The sequence below is a fragment of the Pituophis catenifer genome, unplaced genomic scaffold (genome assembly GCF_029215685.1).
Source record: "Pituophis catenifer annectens isolate HBS135680 unplaced genomic scaffold, rPitCat1.0.hap2 SCAF_6, whole genome shotgun sequence".
NCBI classification, from domain to species: domain Eukaryota; kingdom Metazoa; phylum Chordata; class Lepidosauria; order Squamata; family Colubridae; genus Pituophis; species Pituophis catenifer.
The window spans coordinates 43,309,744-43,327,887 of record NW_027256886.1 but is presented as its reverse complement, the minus strand read 5'-3'; the positions used below and the strand labels follow the sequence as shown (position 1 = coordinate 43,327,887).

The 18,144-nt window shown below is 38.8% G+C and overlaps 1 protein-coding gene across 5 annotated transcripts in view; it reads right to left on the bottom strand.

Moving 5' to 3' along the window:
• Positions 1-2,921: 2,921 nt before the first annotated feature.
• Positions 2,922-18,144, bottom strand: part of KCNIP2 (potassium voltage-gated channel interacting protein 2) — a 120,872-nt gene continuing 105,649 nt past the window's right edge. For 3 of the 5 annotated variants that reach the window (XM_070946515.1, XM_070946513.1, XM_070946512.1), the window contains exons 2-8: positions 11,883-12,007; positions 10,229-10,298; positions 6,159-6,229; positions 4,860-4,967; positions 4,638-4,742; positions 3,746-3,808; positions 2,922-3,110 (exon numbers count right to left, since the gene is read on the bottom strand). In XM_070946515.1, the coding sequence (XP_070802616.1) occupies positions 3,063-3,110; positions 3,746-3,808; positions 4,638-4,742; positions 4,860-4,967; positions 6,159-6,229; positions 10,229-10,298; positions 11,883-12,007 (590 nt within the window). In that variant the 3' untranslated portion in view covers positions 2,922-3,062. Of the gene's footprint in view, positions 3,111-3,745; positions 3,809-4,637; positions 4,743-4,859; positions 4,968-6,158; positions 6,230-10,228; positions 10,299-10,897; positions 10,919-11,882; positions 12,008-13,820; positions 13,920-18,144 lie in introns of all 5 variants that reach the window. The other 2 variants (XM_070946511.1, XM_070946514.1) reach the window with 2 other exon arrangements.

The following is an 18,144-nucleotide window of genomic DNA, read 5'->3' as shown; positions in this document are numbered from 1 at the left end:
AGATTGCGGAAATGAAGTATGGAAACTAAGAAAATATGGTAAGTAGAATAAGTTTTTTTATATCAAACAAAATTACAAAATATTAAGAAAATGTTTCTTTGAAGAAAATTAAAATAAAATATCTTAATGGGTGATACTGAACTTGGTCTACGAAACTAGATTCCAGTGATCCTTAATAATTTACATATGATGGTGTAAAGGACTACCAAAATGTAAAATAATCTCAAGAAGGGGAAGAGCCATATGTGGCTACAATGTACATGGCAATCTGTTTGCATAGCTAATAAATCCTGAGCCAGCCTATGCCATTTCTAGACTCAATTCAATATTTCCTGCACTTCTTTTGGAATCATGAAATATTTATTCCTCTTGCAGTTCCTATAGTAGAAATCCTTGGAGCTTACTTTGTGTGACTAGGTACCCTAATTATTATTAATAGCTGAGGTAAAAATCTGAAACTGAAAAAGAAACATCAGAAGTTATCAGGGCTGGTTATTAAGAGGAAATACCGGAGCAGTCTGCCATTACAAAAGAAATGTGGATTAAATTTAATATTTGTGTATTAGAACAAACCGTTTATTTCAGGGGAGTTAAGGTAAGAAATAGCCATCTATTTATTAAATATTACCTTTGCATCTTCCCAATCTAATGCTTTTCAGTTATTAAGACTGCAACTTCTATAATATGGCCATGCTTGATGGGGAGTTCTCAAAAGCTACTGTTGTAATATTTCTGCAGGGTTTCTTGAGATATAACAATATTGTCCAAAACATTTTTTTTTTAAATTTGATTTATATGCCGCCCTTCTCTGGAGACTTAGGGCGGCTTACAATGTGCTAAGCAATAGCCTTCATCCTTTTTGTATATTTATACAAAGTCAGTTTATAGCCCCCACAACTGGGTCCTCAATTTACCTACCTTAGAAAGGATGGAAGGCTGAGTCAACCTTGAGCCTGGCGAGATTTTTTCAGATCTCTAATAGCCAGTCAATTTGTGGGCATCATTTTGGGAAAAGGTAGTATATAGTGATAACTATATACTTTGTATCTTCTTTGTCTGTTATGATTCAGCTTTGCCTCTGTTAGAATTTTCATGTTTGCTGCTTGTTTTCTTTTGAATTTAAATAACAAAGCCTATCTATTTTCCTATTGCCTCTTTTTTTAATTCAGTATAATATCTTCATTACTTCATTCCCTCCTGCTGGGCATCTTTCCTCCGATCTATTCAGAATGTCCCAAGTGGTCTCATCTCTTGCCGTATTACATTTTCCCTTAAATTGACCATTGTCAATGTATTCAGTGTTAAGTTTCTCCTCTTTCCTTGTATTTTTACTCCATACTGCTTCTCTTCCTTTTTAATGTAGCTTCCATGTTGTACTCCTGAGTTTACACAGCTGCTCTATTATCAGCACCCTTGTATTTATTTTTATTTTTACTTAAGCCCTTAAAATAGACTTCACTTTTTTTCAAAGTGTTTTATAAATGACCTACATTTTATCACTTGTTCCTCTATTAATGATTTCCCTAGCACTTCCCCATTACCATCTTTTTACTGCATCCCTGTTGTGCCTATTCAACATTCCTGTGTTGCTTTTATATTCTGTATAAAATCTGGCATTTCCTTGGAGCAAGCATGCTCTGAAGTTGTTCGTTGTTTGTAATGCTTTGACAACCGAAGGGCCCATAGGCTGTTTATCATGGTAATGCTATAGTAACAAAACCAGCAAACAAAATCACAGAAATAGCATTTTGCAAATGCTAAGGGAAAGTTCCTTTGCAGAAAAAGGAGATTGTTGGCATAGGAAAGGAACAGCCAGCCAGGGAAAACTTCCTCTGTTTTCCCATATATATTTTTCCTACTTCTCTCATATGATGCCCCTTCCATCCGACAATACTTCTGCTTGTAATCTGCCTATACATATAATTCCAAGACAAGGCACAATGTTGAATTCTGCCCTAATGCCACAAGAGTCCAGAACCCTCACACGTAGATATTACCATGGCATTAAGCATATTGCTATCCAAAACTTTTAGCTGATCTCTTTGTTTTTCATTTAAGGATGCTGGAGCTCTTGGTACTTCTGTTGAGTATCTAGCTGCAGAAAGTAATTAATAGTAAGATCATAACATCATCATCTGGAGACACATCCAGTGAGGCCACATAGAAACAGATTTAGATTGCATTCTGACCTAAATATTTCCATTAAGTAGATTTCTCTGTTTCTACTTTTGTTTGCACGTTATTTACTAAGACAGGGAGCAATGAAAAGTTTTGACCCAATTATTTGCTTAAGTACTTTTTCTCTGAATAGCAAACTGAACATAATTTATAATTTGTAATTTTATCTCCTGATTTCTAAAAAAAAAAGCAAATGGTTCTTTTGCACTTCAGTCTGGAGTGATACAAAGTACCACATGTTTTTTGTGTGGATGCAAACAAAAAAAATTTCAAAGCAAAATGCCATTCTTCTGCAGTTTTCTCCAGAAAAGCTGAGTTCCGTTGAATGTAACAGCAGAACTGCAAGATAGCTTAACTCTGAAAAATATTGCCTCCACTTGTTGGAAGCATTAGAATAATACTCCATGTGCTGTGAGAACCTTGGTGCAGATCAGATAGACTCCCTTCTTTGAAGGTAAGAGTGCATTTACAAGAGTTTTAAAAAAATTGATGCTTACATTGCCATTTGAGGGTATGAAAGCCCTAATGCAGGATCGTGGGGTTGCCGTGATTTTGAGAAGTCTTAAGGAAAAGCACATTATATAGTGATAGGTCAGTGCAGTTTTTGTGGGGAGGCAACAATTCATTTTGTAGTTAATTTCCAAGAATAAGAGCTTTAAATTCTAGGACACACTCCTCACTTAGCCTTATTGAATCCAGACAATGACTTCCATTTCATTCCCCTTGCAGGGATTCCCCATCCCACCCCAGTTGGATCTTGAATACATGAGTATTGTCTCCACAAAATGGGCCTGCTTTGTCCATGCAGCCAAGGGAAGAGTGCCTCAGGATACACCAAGAAGCCCTAGTGTGTATACGATGGTCTTGGCTCCAGGTGTGGTCAGCTAGATCACATTGTCAAAAAGCTTCATGGAACTCATGATGTTTTCATCCTGCCAGAGAAAAGATGGAATCAAGGCCTTAGAAAAAGTGGGAAATTAAGAAGGTATAGCTTTACTGTTACTAAAGATATTGTATCAGCTCTCTTCCCTCGCAACCTGCCCTGTATTACTCCTCCAATTGTGTCACAATATACATCCATTAATATAAATCCAGAGCCAGTAGTGAAATATCACATCTTGATCCCACTGATGGTGGTGATAAAAAGTTCTCATCTATTGAGCAAAGAATCGGACTGGCTAGTTATTATTTATTTATTTATTAGTCCAATTTGTATGCCGCCCTTCTCCGTAGACTCAGGGCGGCTTACAATGCATTATAGCAATAGCCTGCATACTTTTTTGTATATACCTGCTTATCAGGGCTTTCGGCCCCCCCTAAGTGGTATTGTTCTATACAAAGTTGGCATATTGCCCCCACAATCCGGGTCCTCAATTTACTTACCTCGAAAGGATGGAAGGCTGATTCAACCTTGAGCCTGGTGAGATTCAAACTTGCACTAATTGCAGGCAGCTGGCAGCTAAGTGCTAGCATTTAACAGCACTTTAATCCGCTGCACCACCGCTATGCCCTTTTTCCTTATTCACTGCTATAAAGAATTAAAATGCCAGGAGGACAATGGTGTTACCTTCTGACAGGATTCAATGAATTCATCAATAGTCACCACACCATCTCTGTTCCGATCCATTTTCTGAAATGTAAATGAAAATTGAAGAAGAAACAAAGTAGTTTCCTAGGAGGACCTTCAGATGCAGAGAAACACCCTAAAATGTGAACTCAACACATCTCCAACCTAGAGACAGCTGGTCTGGCAACATGTCTATGATCTGAAAAACCCCACCAGTAGAAAATGGCTTTATATCTCATTAATACTATTTTGAAAGTATTTAAGGCAGAAAAGCCTTGGGAATTTTGAGATTTGTGAACTTCAACTACCAGAATTTTCCACAATTCTCGAAACAGCTTGGTAGTTGATCCATAAGTCTTAAAGTTACCAGGATTGGACACAACTGATTTAAGGAGACAGAAACAATTGAGTTGCTAAAAAAGTTTGTGTAGATAATTATAGAATTCTACTATGGGCAGCACTAAAACTGAAGGAACCAAAAGGAAAGGGAAAAGTATGAAGAGGAAGAGGAAGGCTTTTTCCTCCCAAAAAGCAGACCAAAATAATACATATTCTTGACTGTGAAAAGGTTTTCGCAGGTAAAGTGCAGGATATTAACTGGAAATATTCTGATATTAAGAGGGACACGGTAGCTTAGTGGCTAAGACATTGAGGTTGTCGATTGAAAGGTCGGCATCTCAGCTGTTCGAATCCCTAGTGCCACATAACGGGGTAAGCTCCCGTTACTTGTCCCAGCTTCTGCCAACCTAGCAGTTCGAAAGCACATGACCACAGAGACATCTTCGGACAGCACTGGCTCTTCGGCTTTGAAATAGAGATGAGCACTGCCCCCTAGAGTCGCAAACGACTAGCACATATGTGTGAGGGGAACCTTTATCTTTTTTAAGCTTACCTGGAAAAAATTTTCCACATGTTCCTGGGGTGCCTCTTCTCTCATGGCTGGATAAGTGTACTTGCCCATCATGTCATAAATGGATTTCATTATATCCAACATTTCCTGAAAGTCAAAATACAGAAAGAATTATTAGCCAATGTGGCCAGTGGAGTCTTACTTTAGCAGATTCAGCAAAGTTCATCAATTTCTGACCCTGCTGATTTCTGCTACTATCTCTACCTCTTTGGTGATACAGCCATCTTTGTTCAGATCATAGAGATTGAAAGCCCAACTGAGCCGATCATCTATAGTGCCACGGAGAATAATGGACAAACCAGCTACAAAATCCTGCAAGAGACAAGATGATAAAAAAAGGATGAAATTCATCCTAAGCACTACTGCAGCTGTGATATATGCTACAGGAATGTAATGTAGATCCAGTGACTACAGTAAAAAACTGATAAATTGTATCCATTCATGGTTTCTTTAGAGAAGAATATTCGTATGAAGATACAACTGCTCAAGATTCAGTAGTTTAATACATATAACACAGCTATGGGCAATTATTTTCAATCTCTCCTTTAATTAGAATTGCTGGAAATCTTCAGCATGGTTTTTGTCCTGTTTTTGTATTGTCAGTGATAAACACCCCTTTTTAAATATGCATTCTGTCATCTGTTAAACCCTGAAGCACAAAAATACAGATTCTGTTAGTACCAGCAGATGGCCTGTTAGTCAATGATTAGTTGAATGGCAAGGTTCAAAATTAGAATACAGACACATGTATTCCTTAAAAAAAAATTCTAACTGTAGACATGGTATTTATTTGAACACAACATTCTTGGAAGGCAAAGTACTTCCATCAGCAGTAGGGTTTAAAATTCTATTTTAGCCAATCTTTTTGGAGTGAGGTCAAGGGAGGTTACTGCTTTTTTTGCAAATTTGTGTTATTTATGCTTTAATTTGCCTATAAGAGCCCTGAATATAACTGCTAAGATAAATAAAATTTCTCCAAAAAATACTAATTACTCTGCAGAAGGCATTTATCCTTAGGCATACTTTCTACCTGCCCAATCAGATCCAGCAGAAGAGACATGCTATCCTATCAATTAAGGAGTGTCATCTTGCAAGACCCAGGAAATGAACCTTTTCTATTATAACACTTCTCCTTTGGAACATCATTTCACTAGAAGAATAGATTGGCCCCAACCCTGCTGGATTTTGTAAAAGCCTTGAAGAAGTGGTTGTGCTCCCAGCCATGGAGGTCATATTTCAGAGCCTGTGAGATGGTAATTTTACTGGCATTTTTAATTTTTTTGTCCTGACAGTTATGTATTTCATTTCATTTCATTTTTATTGTTTTTGTTTTTTAATTCCTGTTGGCAACACAAAGTCACCATGGTGAGATGGGCAACCATAGAAAAATACATAAATAAATACATAATAAATAAGAGTAGATACAGTTGCTTTTAGTCTGTAGTTTGCCCAAAGAATTTTGTAGGGGCTCACATATAAATAAATATGTATAGAGAATCTTACCTCAAAACTGACAGAGCCATCATGGTCAGTATCAAATGCGTTGAAAAGAAAAGTTGCATATGTACTAGAATCTAAAAACAGATACATCAAACATAGTAAGAACTACAATGTATGCATATTTTAGCTGATTTTATTGAATCACTTGGCTATCAGGAAACTATTAGAGAAAATAGCTAAACTGCAACTTTTTTGAAATTATAGATGCCATAACATGATGATCTCTCACTCCTAGTTACAAAAGATATAGTTATTTCAATATTTATCCTCCTCCTTTTATATTCACAAGGGAATGTATTAATACAAATACATATCAAATTAAGAATAGCTTTAGCAACAAGTGAGCAACAGTGAAACGGTACTATTAAAACTGTATCAGCAACCAATGTAGCACCCTGTTATTTCACTTTCTGTGAAACTAATTGAGAGCCATGCAATATAGTGTACTATCTTTTACATGCCAGAAAGAACATCAATGATGCCCTTGAAGTGATGTCCCGGTGCCTGGAGGCTGTACGGATCTGGATGGAGAGGAACAGACTCAGGCTCAACCCATCCAAGGCCGAGTGGCTGTGGTTTCCGACATCCCGATATAGTCAGTTGGTGCCATCACTGACTATTGGGGGCGAGTCATTGGCCCCCACAGAGAGGGCTCGCAACTTAGGAGTCCTCCTGGACTCACAGCTGTCTTTAGAAGAGCACTTGACGGCTGTGGCCAGGAGGGCGTTTTATCAGGTTCGCCTGATTCGCCAGTTGCGTCCCTTTCTGGATCGGGACTCATTAAATATGGTCACTCATGCCCTCATCACTTCCTGCCTGGACTACTGCAATGCTCTCTACATGGGTCTCCCCTTGAGGAGCACCCGGAGGCTCCAGCTGGTCCAGAATGCAGCCCCGCGGGTGGTTATGGAAGCGACGGGGCGCTCCCATGTGACCTCCCTCCTGCGCGAGCTGCACTGGCTCCCGGTGGTCTTCCGGGTGCGCTTCAAAGTTTTGGTTACCACCTTTAGAGCGCTCCATGGCTTAGGACCGGGGTATTTACGAAACCGCCTTCTGCCACCAGTAGCCTCTCACCGACCAGTACGCTCCTATAGAGAGGGGCTCCTCAGGGTGCCGTCGGCCAAACAATGTCGACTGGCGGCCCCCAGGGGGAGAGCCTTCTCTGTGGGGACACCCGCCATTTGGAACGAGCTCCCCCCGGAGATACGGAGGATCCCGGACCTGCGCGCTTTTCGCCATGCCATCAAAACATTTCTTTTCCAGCAGGCCGGCCTGGCCTAACCTCTCTTTTAAACTTTTAAACTTTTAAAATTCTTTAATTTTAAATTTGTCTTAAGAATTTGGGGTGTTTTAAATTTTGTTTTCCGGGCCAATTTTTTAATTGTATTTTAATGCTTTTTTAACATTTGTATTATATGTATTTTATCTGGCTGTTCACCGCCCTGAGTCCTTCGGGAGTAGAACGGTATACAAATTCAATAAATCATCATCATCATCATCATCATCATCATCATCATCATCATCATCTATAGAAAAAGTACAAAAGGCACAACTAGAAGGCTCCCAAAGCAGTGGCTGAACATTTCATCGCTATTCTGGTTATACTCCATTAGAAATGAGAATACAGTATTCAAAGAATAATTTTGCACCTTAAGCCCCTCATTTTTCAAATATGGATAAATAGTTATGCCAGGTTAGAACTGGCATAATTTATTTATTTTATTTATTTATTTTATTGAATTTGTATACCGCCCTACTCCCGAAGGACTCAGGGTGGTGAACAGCCATAGAATAAAACATATAGATACAAAGTTTAAAATAAACTAAAATGAATTAAATAATTTGGCTGAACAGATTTAAAACCCCAATAATTTAAGACAAAATTTAAAATTTCCATTTAAAAAGGGGAAAGACTTAGGTCAGGCCAGCTTGATGAAATAGGAAAGTCTTGAGCACGCAACAGAAGGTACACAGATGCGAGATCCTCTGTATCTCCGGGGGGAGCTCGTTCCAGATAGTAGGTGCCCCCACAGAGAAGGCTCTCCCCCTGGGGGCCGCCAGTCAACATTGTTTGGCCGACGGCACCCGGAGGAGCCCCTCTCTATGGGAGCGTACTGGTCGGTGGGAGGCTATTGGTGGTAGCAGGCGGTCCCATAAATAACCAGGTCCTAAGCCATGGAGCGCTCTAAAGGTGATAACCAAAACCTTGAAGCGCACTCGGAAGACCACCGGGAACCAGTGCAGCTCGCGCAGGAGAGGTGTTACATGGGAGCGCCACGTCGCTCCCATCACCACCTGTGCGGCCACACTCTGCGCCAGTTGGAGCCTCCGAGTGCTCCTCAAGGGGAGTCCCATGTAGAGAGCGTTACAATAGTCCAGACGGGAGGTGACGAGGGCATGAGTGACCGTGCATAAGGAGTCCCGATCTAGAAAGGGATGCAACTGGCGAATCAGGCGAACCTGATGAAAAATCCTCCCGGGCACGGCAGTCAAGGTCTCTTCTAAAGACAGCCGTGAATCCAGGAGGACACCCAAGTTGCGAGCCCTTTCCGTGGGGGCCAATGATTCGCCCCCAATAGTCAGCGATGGCACCAGCTGACTATATTGGGACATCGGAAACCACAGCCACTCGGTCTTGGATGGGTTGAGCCTGAGCCTGTTTCTCCCCATCCAGATCCGTACGGCCTCCAGGCACCGGGACATCACTTCAAGGGCATCGTTGGGGTGGTCTGGGGTGGAGATGTACAGCTGGGTGTCGTCAGCGTACTGATGGTATTCCACCCCAAAACCACGGATGATCTCGCCCAGCGGCTTTGCATAAATGTTGAACAAAAGGGGCGAGAGGACCGATCCTTGTGGCACCCCACATATAAGGGGCCTCGGGGTCGACCTCTGCCTCCCCGTCAACACAGACTGCAACCGGTCAGAGAGAAAGGAGGAGAACCACCGTAGTACTGTGCCTCCCACCCTCAACTCTTCCAACCGGTGCAGCATGATACCATGGTCGATGGTATCAAAAGCCGCTGAGAGATCTAACAGGACCAGGACAGAGGAGCACCCCCTGTCCCGAGCCCTCCAGAGATCATCCACCAACGCGACCAATGCCATTTCCGTGCTGTACCCAGGCCTGAAGCCCGACTGGAACAGATCTAGATAATAAACTTCTTTTAATTAAAGGGAAGTTAGAAGAGAGGAATAAAACGTCTAGCTATGGCAAAACTTTAGGTTTGGGGATAGTAGAACAAGTATCACTTTTTCAGAATTGTTCTGTGATATACTGTATAACCATGAAGTTGATTTCAAAACAAAGCCTAGGGCCAGGTTATTTTCAGGATCACTGGACTTTGAACGTTTATGCCCATCCCACCCACTTTCACGTGTCGGGCAAGCTCCAAATCCTCTCCCTGAGGCAGTGTTATCTTTTGGGCTCTAGAAGTTGTGCCTGTTCTGTGGCACTGTCTGCCCCTTGAAATGATCTCCTCCCTCTGAGATTAAAATGGCCCAAACACTCTCATCCTCCCAGAAAGCTTTAAATGCCTGCTTTCTGTCCCAATTATTGAGTCAGAATGATTAATGAACCTGTCTCTGGAGGTGGAGTGCATTTGGTTGCCACTAACTTGATGTTATCTGATACATTGTTTATAGATAACATACAGTTCTGTATGGTTTCTTGCCTGTAATTGTTGTTTGTTTGGTTTATATGTGATATACACTATCCAAAGTCATGATTATATGAGTTGAACAACTATGTATATCTTTTAAATAAGGAAAATGTCCATTTAACATCATGCAAAGAAAGTGGCCATATTTAAAAGTGCCACAGTTGACTCGACAACAGTTACTATTCCTTTGATATATGATCCAATGAACAGTGTTCACGTTTTTTACTTTATCTTTATCCTGTGAGGGAGGCAAGAGGATAATTCTAGGCATATATGGCAATGAAGGTAAGGAAGCTATAACTGAGGAGGTAAAGTCTCTCATCCTCTTTTATTTCCAACAACTGCCAGTTTACTCTCCTTTCCAGCTTTGCAACTTTTCCAAAATATTAGCTCTTTTGATGAAGGACTTACCTCCCTGTGGGAAGAATTGTGAGTAGATCTGCTTGAAGCTCTCTTCATTAACAATCCCACTAGGGCATTCCTATCAAATAGAAAAGTGTACATTGATCATCAGTTGGAATTGCTAACCTACAATATCCCAGGTGACGCATGCAGTGTAATCTGTGAGAAACTGATTTTAGTTTCCCCATCAAACAATAACAGAAAGAGGAATTCCCTCCTTTTGAAGAACTTGAATATTAGTTATCTCCTAGGGTGTTGGCAGTGAACAAATGGGAAGGTCAAACTAAGGGTAACAAGTGTAGCAACCAGCCTTAGCATTGATAATGAAGTTATTGAAGTGTTGGATAGCTGCTATCTTTCAGGATCATCTATAAACAGCAAAGGACTCAGCAGTCAAGAAATATGCTGCAGACTAGCATTTGATAGGATAACCATGAAGGTTTGATTTTTGTTTGTTTGTGCCTTTGAGTCAGTTTTGACTCCTGATGACTACCTGGACAAATCCTTGCAGTTTTCTTGGCCAGATTCAGAATTTTGCTATTGCCTTCTTCTCAGGATTGAGAGAAGATAACTGTCTCAGTTATCCCAGCTAGTTTCATGCCTAAAGTGGGATTAAAACTCAGAGTCTGCCAGTTTTTAGCCTGATGTCTCATCACTACAACAAACTGGCTCTCAAACTTGGTAGGATTGCAATGAAGGCTTGAAATAAATATTTAGATGCCATGACATGTTTATACTACAAAATTAAGAATTATATGGAAACAGGTTTTCCCTGTGATACTCTATGAAAGCAAAAGTTGGACTTTGAAGAGGTAGGATAGAAAGAATATGTATGGTTTTGGAACTGCAGAAGACTTCTGAGAATTCCATGGAAGAAATTAAGAAAAGAAGATCATTGAATTACATGGAACTAAATGTTTCAAAGGAAAGTGGTGTAACTGCAGCTTTATGTGAAAAAATAATACAAAAATAGTGCAAAGCCATTTGTATAACAATTGTATAATTATATGCTGTTCTATAATATCTTCAAGCAACTTAATGCAATAAATATATAGCAGGCTTGTTTTTTTCTCTCTATACTGCTGTGCATTATGTTAATTAAAATCAAGAAGGAGGTTTATGCCTTCTCCTCCAGCTGCCACTCCCTTTGTAAAATTCATCCTTCATGTTCTGAAAAATATCTAAACAAAATTGGCAACAATGGAGATTGGTTTTTTATGTTACTTTAAACTGAAGAGGGAAAAGGAGATGTTACAAATAGAAAAACAATCCTTCTGCACCTGCATACTATGATCATCTTTAGATCTCCAAATAATGATGATAATGGAGTGGGGGTGAGGGTACAGTAAAATGAAGAGTAGCTGAATGCAGTTTGACCTTCAGAAAGAGGGGAAGCTATATTTGTTGGGAGTCCTAATAAAGACAGGAGGTAGTATGGAGAATGTGGTATTATGTTAGATAATACAGATAAAATATCTTATTGCAAAAAAAGGCTTGCAGAATTGTTCAAGGTTTTAGGACCTACCACTGTTATAATAACATGGGTACATAGTAAATAAATAATTACAGTTGCTCATTTAATAAAGAAGCAACGAGAAGAAAGAGAATGCAATCACATCAGAAGGAAGTGCCAGCTAGAAAGGAAAGAGTCTTTTGAACTCACATTCTTGAAGCCTCGGTATAAAACTTGTAGCTCTTTGCGACTGAACTTAGTTTGTTCCTGTAATTGTTCCAGACCCTCAGGCCGATGACAAACCGTGGAGAGCTCAAACTCATCCTCTATGCTGTCTGCAGGAGAAAGAAGAACCTCAGAAGTATAGTAAGACACAACCTCAGTCCCTTTCTCCTTTCCCTCACTCCATCTTATTTCCTCTTGAAAATACTGGATTTTTCCAATTCTCACACTGACACAAAAGGGCTCATTACATTTGACTGAACATAAGAATAAATTTCTCTTTAATTTTCTAATAGAAGAATGTATTTCAAATATGTATGCATGCTACAGAACCTCTGTAGATACAGTTTTAAAATAGAGGCACAGTCAGAAATTCAAAGCCCCAGTGATCACATCCTAGGCTAGAGGAAGAGTAGACTTCTTGTCTATTCATAATAGAGCTATATCAACCAAGTTCTCCTGTTTATTATGCTTAAAAGGAATCAAAATGAGAAAAATAAATTTCAGGACAAGTTTATATGGCAACTGGAGGCTATAGCTGACCCTATCATCCATGAGAATAAGAAATAAATAATATATGCATAAAAAACTTGGAATGTTTTTAGACTATCTAAGGCATATATATCTACAAACAAGTGGGAGAAATATTTATAGTGGGCAGCAAAGCTATAAATATGCTTTGGCTACTCAAAGAACTGTTGCACCTAAAAGATATTCCTGCATTATCCAACTCTGCACTAAGGCCAAACTCAAAAGTCTCTTAGTGATTTAATGCAGACAAAAAAATGAAATTTCTCACCTTCTAAGACAAAGGGTAGAAAGTTTCAGGCATTAAAACATTCAGTCTTTTTGTTAAATTGCTGATAGATCATTTATTAGTTGCAAGGCAAGTAAAACCATAAACTAATTAATGATAGCCAAGAGAATAAATGTTAGAGGCAACACACAAGCATTGCTACATATGTCTCCACCAGTTTTCTAGGCTCAAATACAAATATGTAAATAGAAATCTGAAGCTGTGGAACTCTAATGCTTATCCTTTACTCGCTATGCATATTGACATCTGTAAATCACAGAGATTCTCAAGGCTATTTAGTCAATCACAGCAATGAACTTAATAAGCTATTGAAAATTGCAAAAGAACCCTTGTATTTTCAGTTTAAGACAATCTTCAGTATATTACTTGCAGTATATATGGAAGGAAAATGTGTGAGTGCAGATAAATACATATACAATAGATATATTGCAAAGCTCCCTAATGAGTTAATATTTTTCCTACGGGCTAGGATAAAAAAGTGTTTAAAAATCAGAAAAGAGTGGAAAGAAAAACAGTTTATTTTTTATCATTTGGACTATTTAAACTTTGCACAAATCACCAAAACATCCTGGAAGAATAGGCCAGGCTTTGACAGTAGCATACAACTATTATTACTGGCAATGAGTTGAGCAATCTGCTGAATGTGGACGTTAAGCACATTCTTAACTTGTATCTGGCATGATGTTAATAAATAACACAACAAACCTGTCTACGAAGCTTGGTTTACAAATAGGCAAAGGAAAGGATCCACCTCACAGCAACAGTTAGCCAGTAGTTTAGGATTAAATACACAACCTTGATGCCATAATGGTTCTGCATACTGTAGTAAGCACTTGCAGCATGTAACAAAGACCCAATTCCACCTCAAAGCAATGGTACAATATTAGTGGCTCAAATCTGAAAATCTGCCTTGGGTATCCATTTTGTATCTTAGGTATTACTAGCGTATCATTATTATACAATATAGATTTGATCTCAAGTTTGTTTTAAGAAAAGAACTATCTAAGGATTTTATATAAATTCTATACAGAGGGAATCTTTTCTCCCCCTTCCTGGATATTATAATGTCACAGCACAGAGAGCATAAAGAGGCACAAAGTATCACTTGCTTTCGCTGATTGAGGGGATGGATTTAGGCTGGCGGCAGCAGGGGAGCAGCTTGAGGAACCGCTGCTTCAGGGCTTTTTTAGCATGACCAGATGGATTGCCTGGAAAAAAATGACAATCGCCACAAGGAATTAACATATCACAGCATCTTTTATCTACCCCAATCATTCCCTAAGTGTCAGTCATAATAAACATGGAATAAATCAGAAAAGACAAGCATGCATAATATCAGTGCTGCCAAAAAAAAAAAAAGTCCAACTCGGTTACAGCACAAAATTCCCTTAAAACAAATAATTATTCCTCTCAATCAAAATGGATTGTAGGAAATTGTACAGTAAAAAGATAAGAAAGGAAGGAGCACAGATGTTTATGTATCCTCTTTTCTCCCAGTCGCATTTAGAAGTCACAATTTAACAGCCTCAAATCCACTTACTGTGCATGCAGTGACATCATGAAAAAACTTTATATCTGGGCACCACTAAGAGTAATACATTCGAACAGATTTTGTGGAATCAAGGAATTGATACTTGGAAACATACTGTTATGCCCTGCTGCATAACTGCTAGATAGTTAATAAAATTAATAATATAGTTGAATCCTGCCACATTCTCAGATCAAGCATGAAAATTAAACAATTGCAAGGTGACTTTTTGCTTATTTATTCATTTCTTCCTGCCATTTGTAGTGTTGTACATTAAGGAGGCACAAAACTGCATTTGTGTCCATACTGATGCAGGTCTTAGTTTTAAAATGTACAGTAATTCTAAATCTGAGAAAACTAAACTAAAAGGCAGTTAGAAATATATGCATGTTTGGAGCAGGTGTAAAAAAGTAGAAACAAAAATTAGAAAAGAACATAGTAATTTGAGCAAAAGCACTGAGAATGCAGCAACTGATCATGCATTTCAAAAGAATAAGTGGTATAGGAAACCACTAACACTGTGTTTCGTTTGTTTTTGCTGTCCTGGCTTTCATTAGTTCATTACCTACTCTCTTGGCAGCTACTTCAAATAATAATTGCACTTGAAATAATAACTTTAAAAACTAGTCACTCTCTTTCACACGTGCACACATTTTTGTCCTTGTTAAGATCTAATGCACATATTAAACTGGTTGATTTTTATCACAATATTAACTAGAAAGAGACAGATGATTCCTACACAGAATATATATATCATTTATCACCCTTTTATAAGCACACACCTGGAAAGCTTAGCTGCATTTGCAACAGTTGATGAGCACACAGCTTTATGAAATTGCCCAGAAAATAACCTCTAAATGGATAATAAATAATAAATCAGCCCAGAAGCAAATATAGCTTCATTCTGGTTGGCATTTTCTAGATAAAAAGTACTGCATAAGAATCTGCCAATTTCACTTTCCATGGTTAGAGTTCCTGTAAGTTGCTTAATAACTTATGTAGGGACATCTTAAAAGAGTATCAAGCATGACTTTGGCGAGCCTTTTTTTTTTTTTTGCTACTATATCTTTAATTTTCAGAAATGGCTACAAGAGCTAAATTATCCCTTTACTATCTTGAACAGAAGTCTACCACATGCCTTTATCTGTCCATCACTTGGGTTTGGACAGATTCCTTGATAATCCTGGAAACATATTTCCACCCCATTTCTTAGCAGTAACCTGAATAACAGAACCTGAATAGCAGAAGCTTCTTACTTTGGCCTGTTCTTTCATGCCATTTTTTTCTATCTTGATCCTTTGTTTAGCATCCTGTAATGCTCCCCAGATGTTAGCTCTGGTGACTGGACCAGAGGATCGCTTTCAGTTTTGATATGTTACTCTTACATTTAATGTGTGGGAGGGAGGCATTATCCCTTTCTGATACATGCTACTATATCCTATTATAGGATTGTTTGCCTCATGGCAATAGACTTTAAACTCTCAGCTAACCTGAATTCTCTGTTCACCTTCTTAAAAAGTAATCATATGAAAAAATATTATCAGTGGGACCATATCAAAAACTAATCACCAGCTTAAAGGAAGCTGGGATGCCAAATGTAGAATTTACTATAAAACTTCAGAAGGAACACAGCTATGTAAGTATCTGAACATTCTGAGTTATAATCAAATCACTTTCAATGAAACTGAAATTCTCCTAAGGAGAATTTGCTTTATAAAAGAGATAAAGCCATTGTAGTTCAGTGGTTAAAGTGTGAATTAGCACCAAGGAGACCCACATTCAAGGCCATCCTTAGCTATGGAAACTCACAGGATGATTTTCAGCCAGTCCTCCTCTCTTAGCTTAACCTACAGTATCTCAAATGCTGTTATGGGAATAAAATGAAGGGAAATTCCCAGGTAAACTGCCTTGAGCTCTGGGTGGAAAATGGATAGAATTCTAACTAATTAATAATATATGACCTTCTGAACAGTTATTATAGTCCCTTTGAGGTCAGCCATTAAAAATGTAATTTACCCCAGAAAATATGTTCAAAGAATAGAGTGGATTAAATTTACTGTAATACTGTGCTGATTTTCCTCCTTTCTCCAGGGTCAATACCAATCAGTGGTGATTGGGGTGAGCCTGCTCTCAACTCCTACTGTGTGAGGTGCTGTAGGGTTCACTGCTATCTCCATTCCTATTTATATTTATAGAAAGCCACTGGATAAGCTCATCCATCATCATGGGGTGAAGTATCATCATTTCCCTGATGATACTCAGTTATACATGTCTGCCCCTGGCAAACTGAGAAATTCTGTTGATGTCATATCCTGATGCCTGGGGATGACAAGAGTCTGGATAAGGCACAAAAGACTTCAGTGGAACCCTGGCAAGATTGAGTGGGTGTGGGTTTGGGACCTGCCAATTTGGGGACTATATCATCTTTCCTCCTGAGTAGAGTTGCACTGCCCAAAACAGACCCAGTGCACAATTTGGGGGCCTACTTGGAGGTCATCCTGAACTCGGGACTCCTGTTTGAAGAACAGGTGACAGTCATGACTAGGAGGGCCTTTGCACAACTTCATGTTGTGCACCCATGTCTGGATTGGGAGGCTTTGCTTATGATTACTTATGCTCTGGTCAACTCCTGGATAGACTACTGTATGGGGCTTTCTTTGAAGAGTATCTGGAAGCTTCAGCTGGTACAGAATGCTATGATGCAGGCAGTTACAGGTGGCCCTAGACTGGCATTTGTTATACCTCTGCTCTGTGAGTTGCACTAGTATCCAGTTTGCTTCTGGGTCCAATGCAAGGTGCTACTTTTAACTTTTAAAGCCTTTCATGTTGTTAGGTTAAGTTATTTGAGGGACCACTCTTCCTGATTAAATCTGCCAAGCCCATCAGGTCTAGCAGAAGCATATTGTTGGTCCTTGTCTTTTAGGGCATTATATTTGATGGGACTCAGGAGACGAGCATTTTGTATTCTGGCACCTGCTCTGTGGTACCTTAAACTCTAGTACTGAAACTGCTGGTAATTTTCATTCAGACATGTTGTATGGGCGGTGTGGTCTTATAGGTTACTCAGTTGATTCATATTATAGCTTCCAAGCAATTGAGTATAATTTATTGACACTAAATTTAGCACCTATTTTTAATGCCAGATAAAGACACTATGATTCTCAAATGCTTTAAATTGCTATCACTATGCGTTCAACTATTTTATTGCTTCTGTCATTGCCCCCTTATTTTTATATTAAGAATTTATATTTTAAATATATTTTAAATGACAGACTATTCTGATGACTATAAATGAACATGTTAAAATACATAAAGCATATGTATAAAATATTAGAGAAAAAGAAAGGAAGATCGCTCCAAACAATGGAATAGAAGAGATAAGTTACTCCAGTTTTTCTGCAGCATTTATAAGTCCCTTAAGCTTCCACTTGTGACTTCAACCCTGAAAATATAAACTAATGATTATCCCATTTATATCTAAATGAGGATTCATGCCTCTTGCTGTCTATATTACAATTGTATTTCATTTTTTTTTCTGCATTAACTTTTATTCTAGTGACAGGTTTCTTCTGTTTCACACCACTTATGGCTGGCGAAAAGCATTATGTCTCTATATTTTTACACTACTGGAAAGGGCAAAATTACTTTAAATCCTAAAGAAATGTTATATCACTAACATTGGTCAGTACCCTTACAAAACATCTAATACTGCTGTAAGGATCAGATTATACAGAATAGGTGACACCAAGGGGTTCCCTAAATGAACCCTTGCAAAACTGTTCATCTGATGGCAGGTAGTGTGATAGACAAAGAAGAGAAATATACTGCTGAGAAATTGATAAGACTAAAATAAACTGACATCTCAGAGTAAGCAAATGAGAACAAACCTGGAATGTGTATAGTTT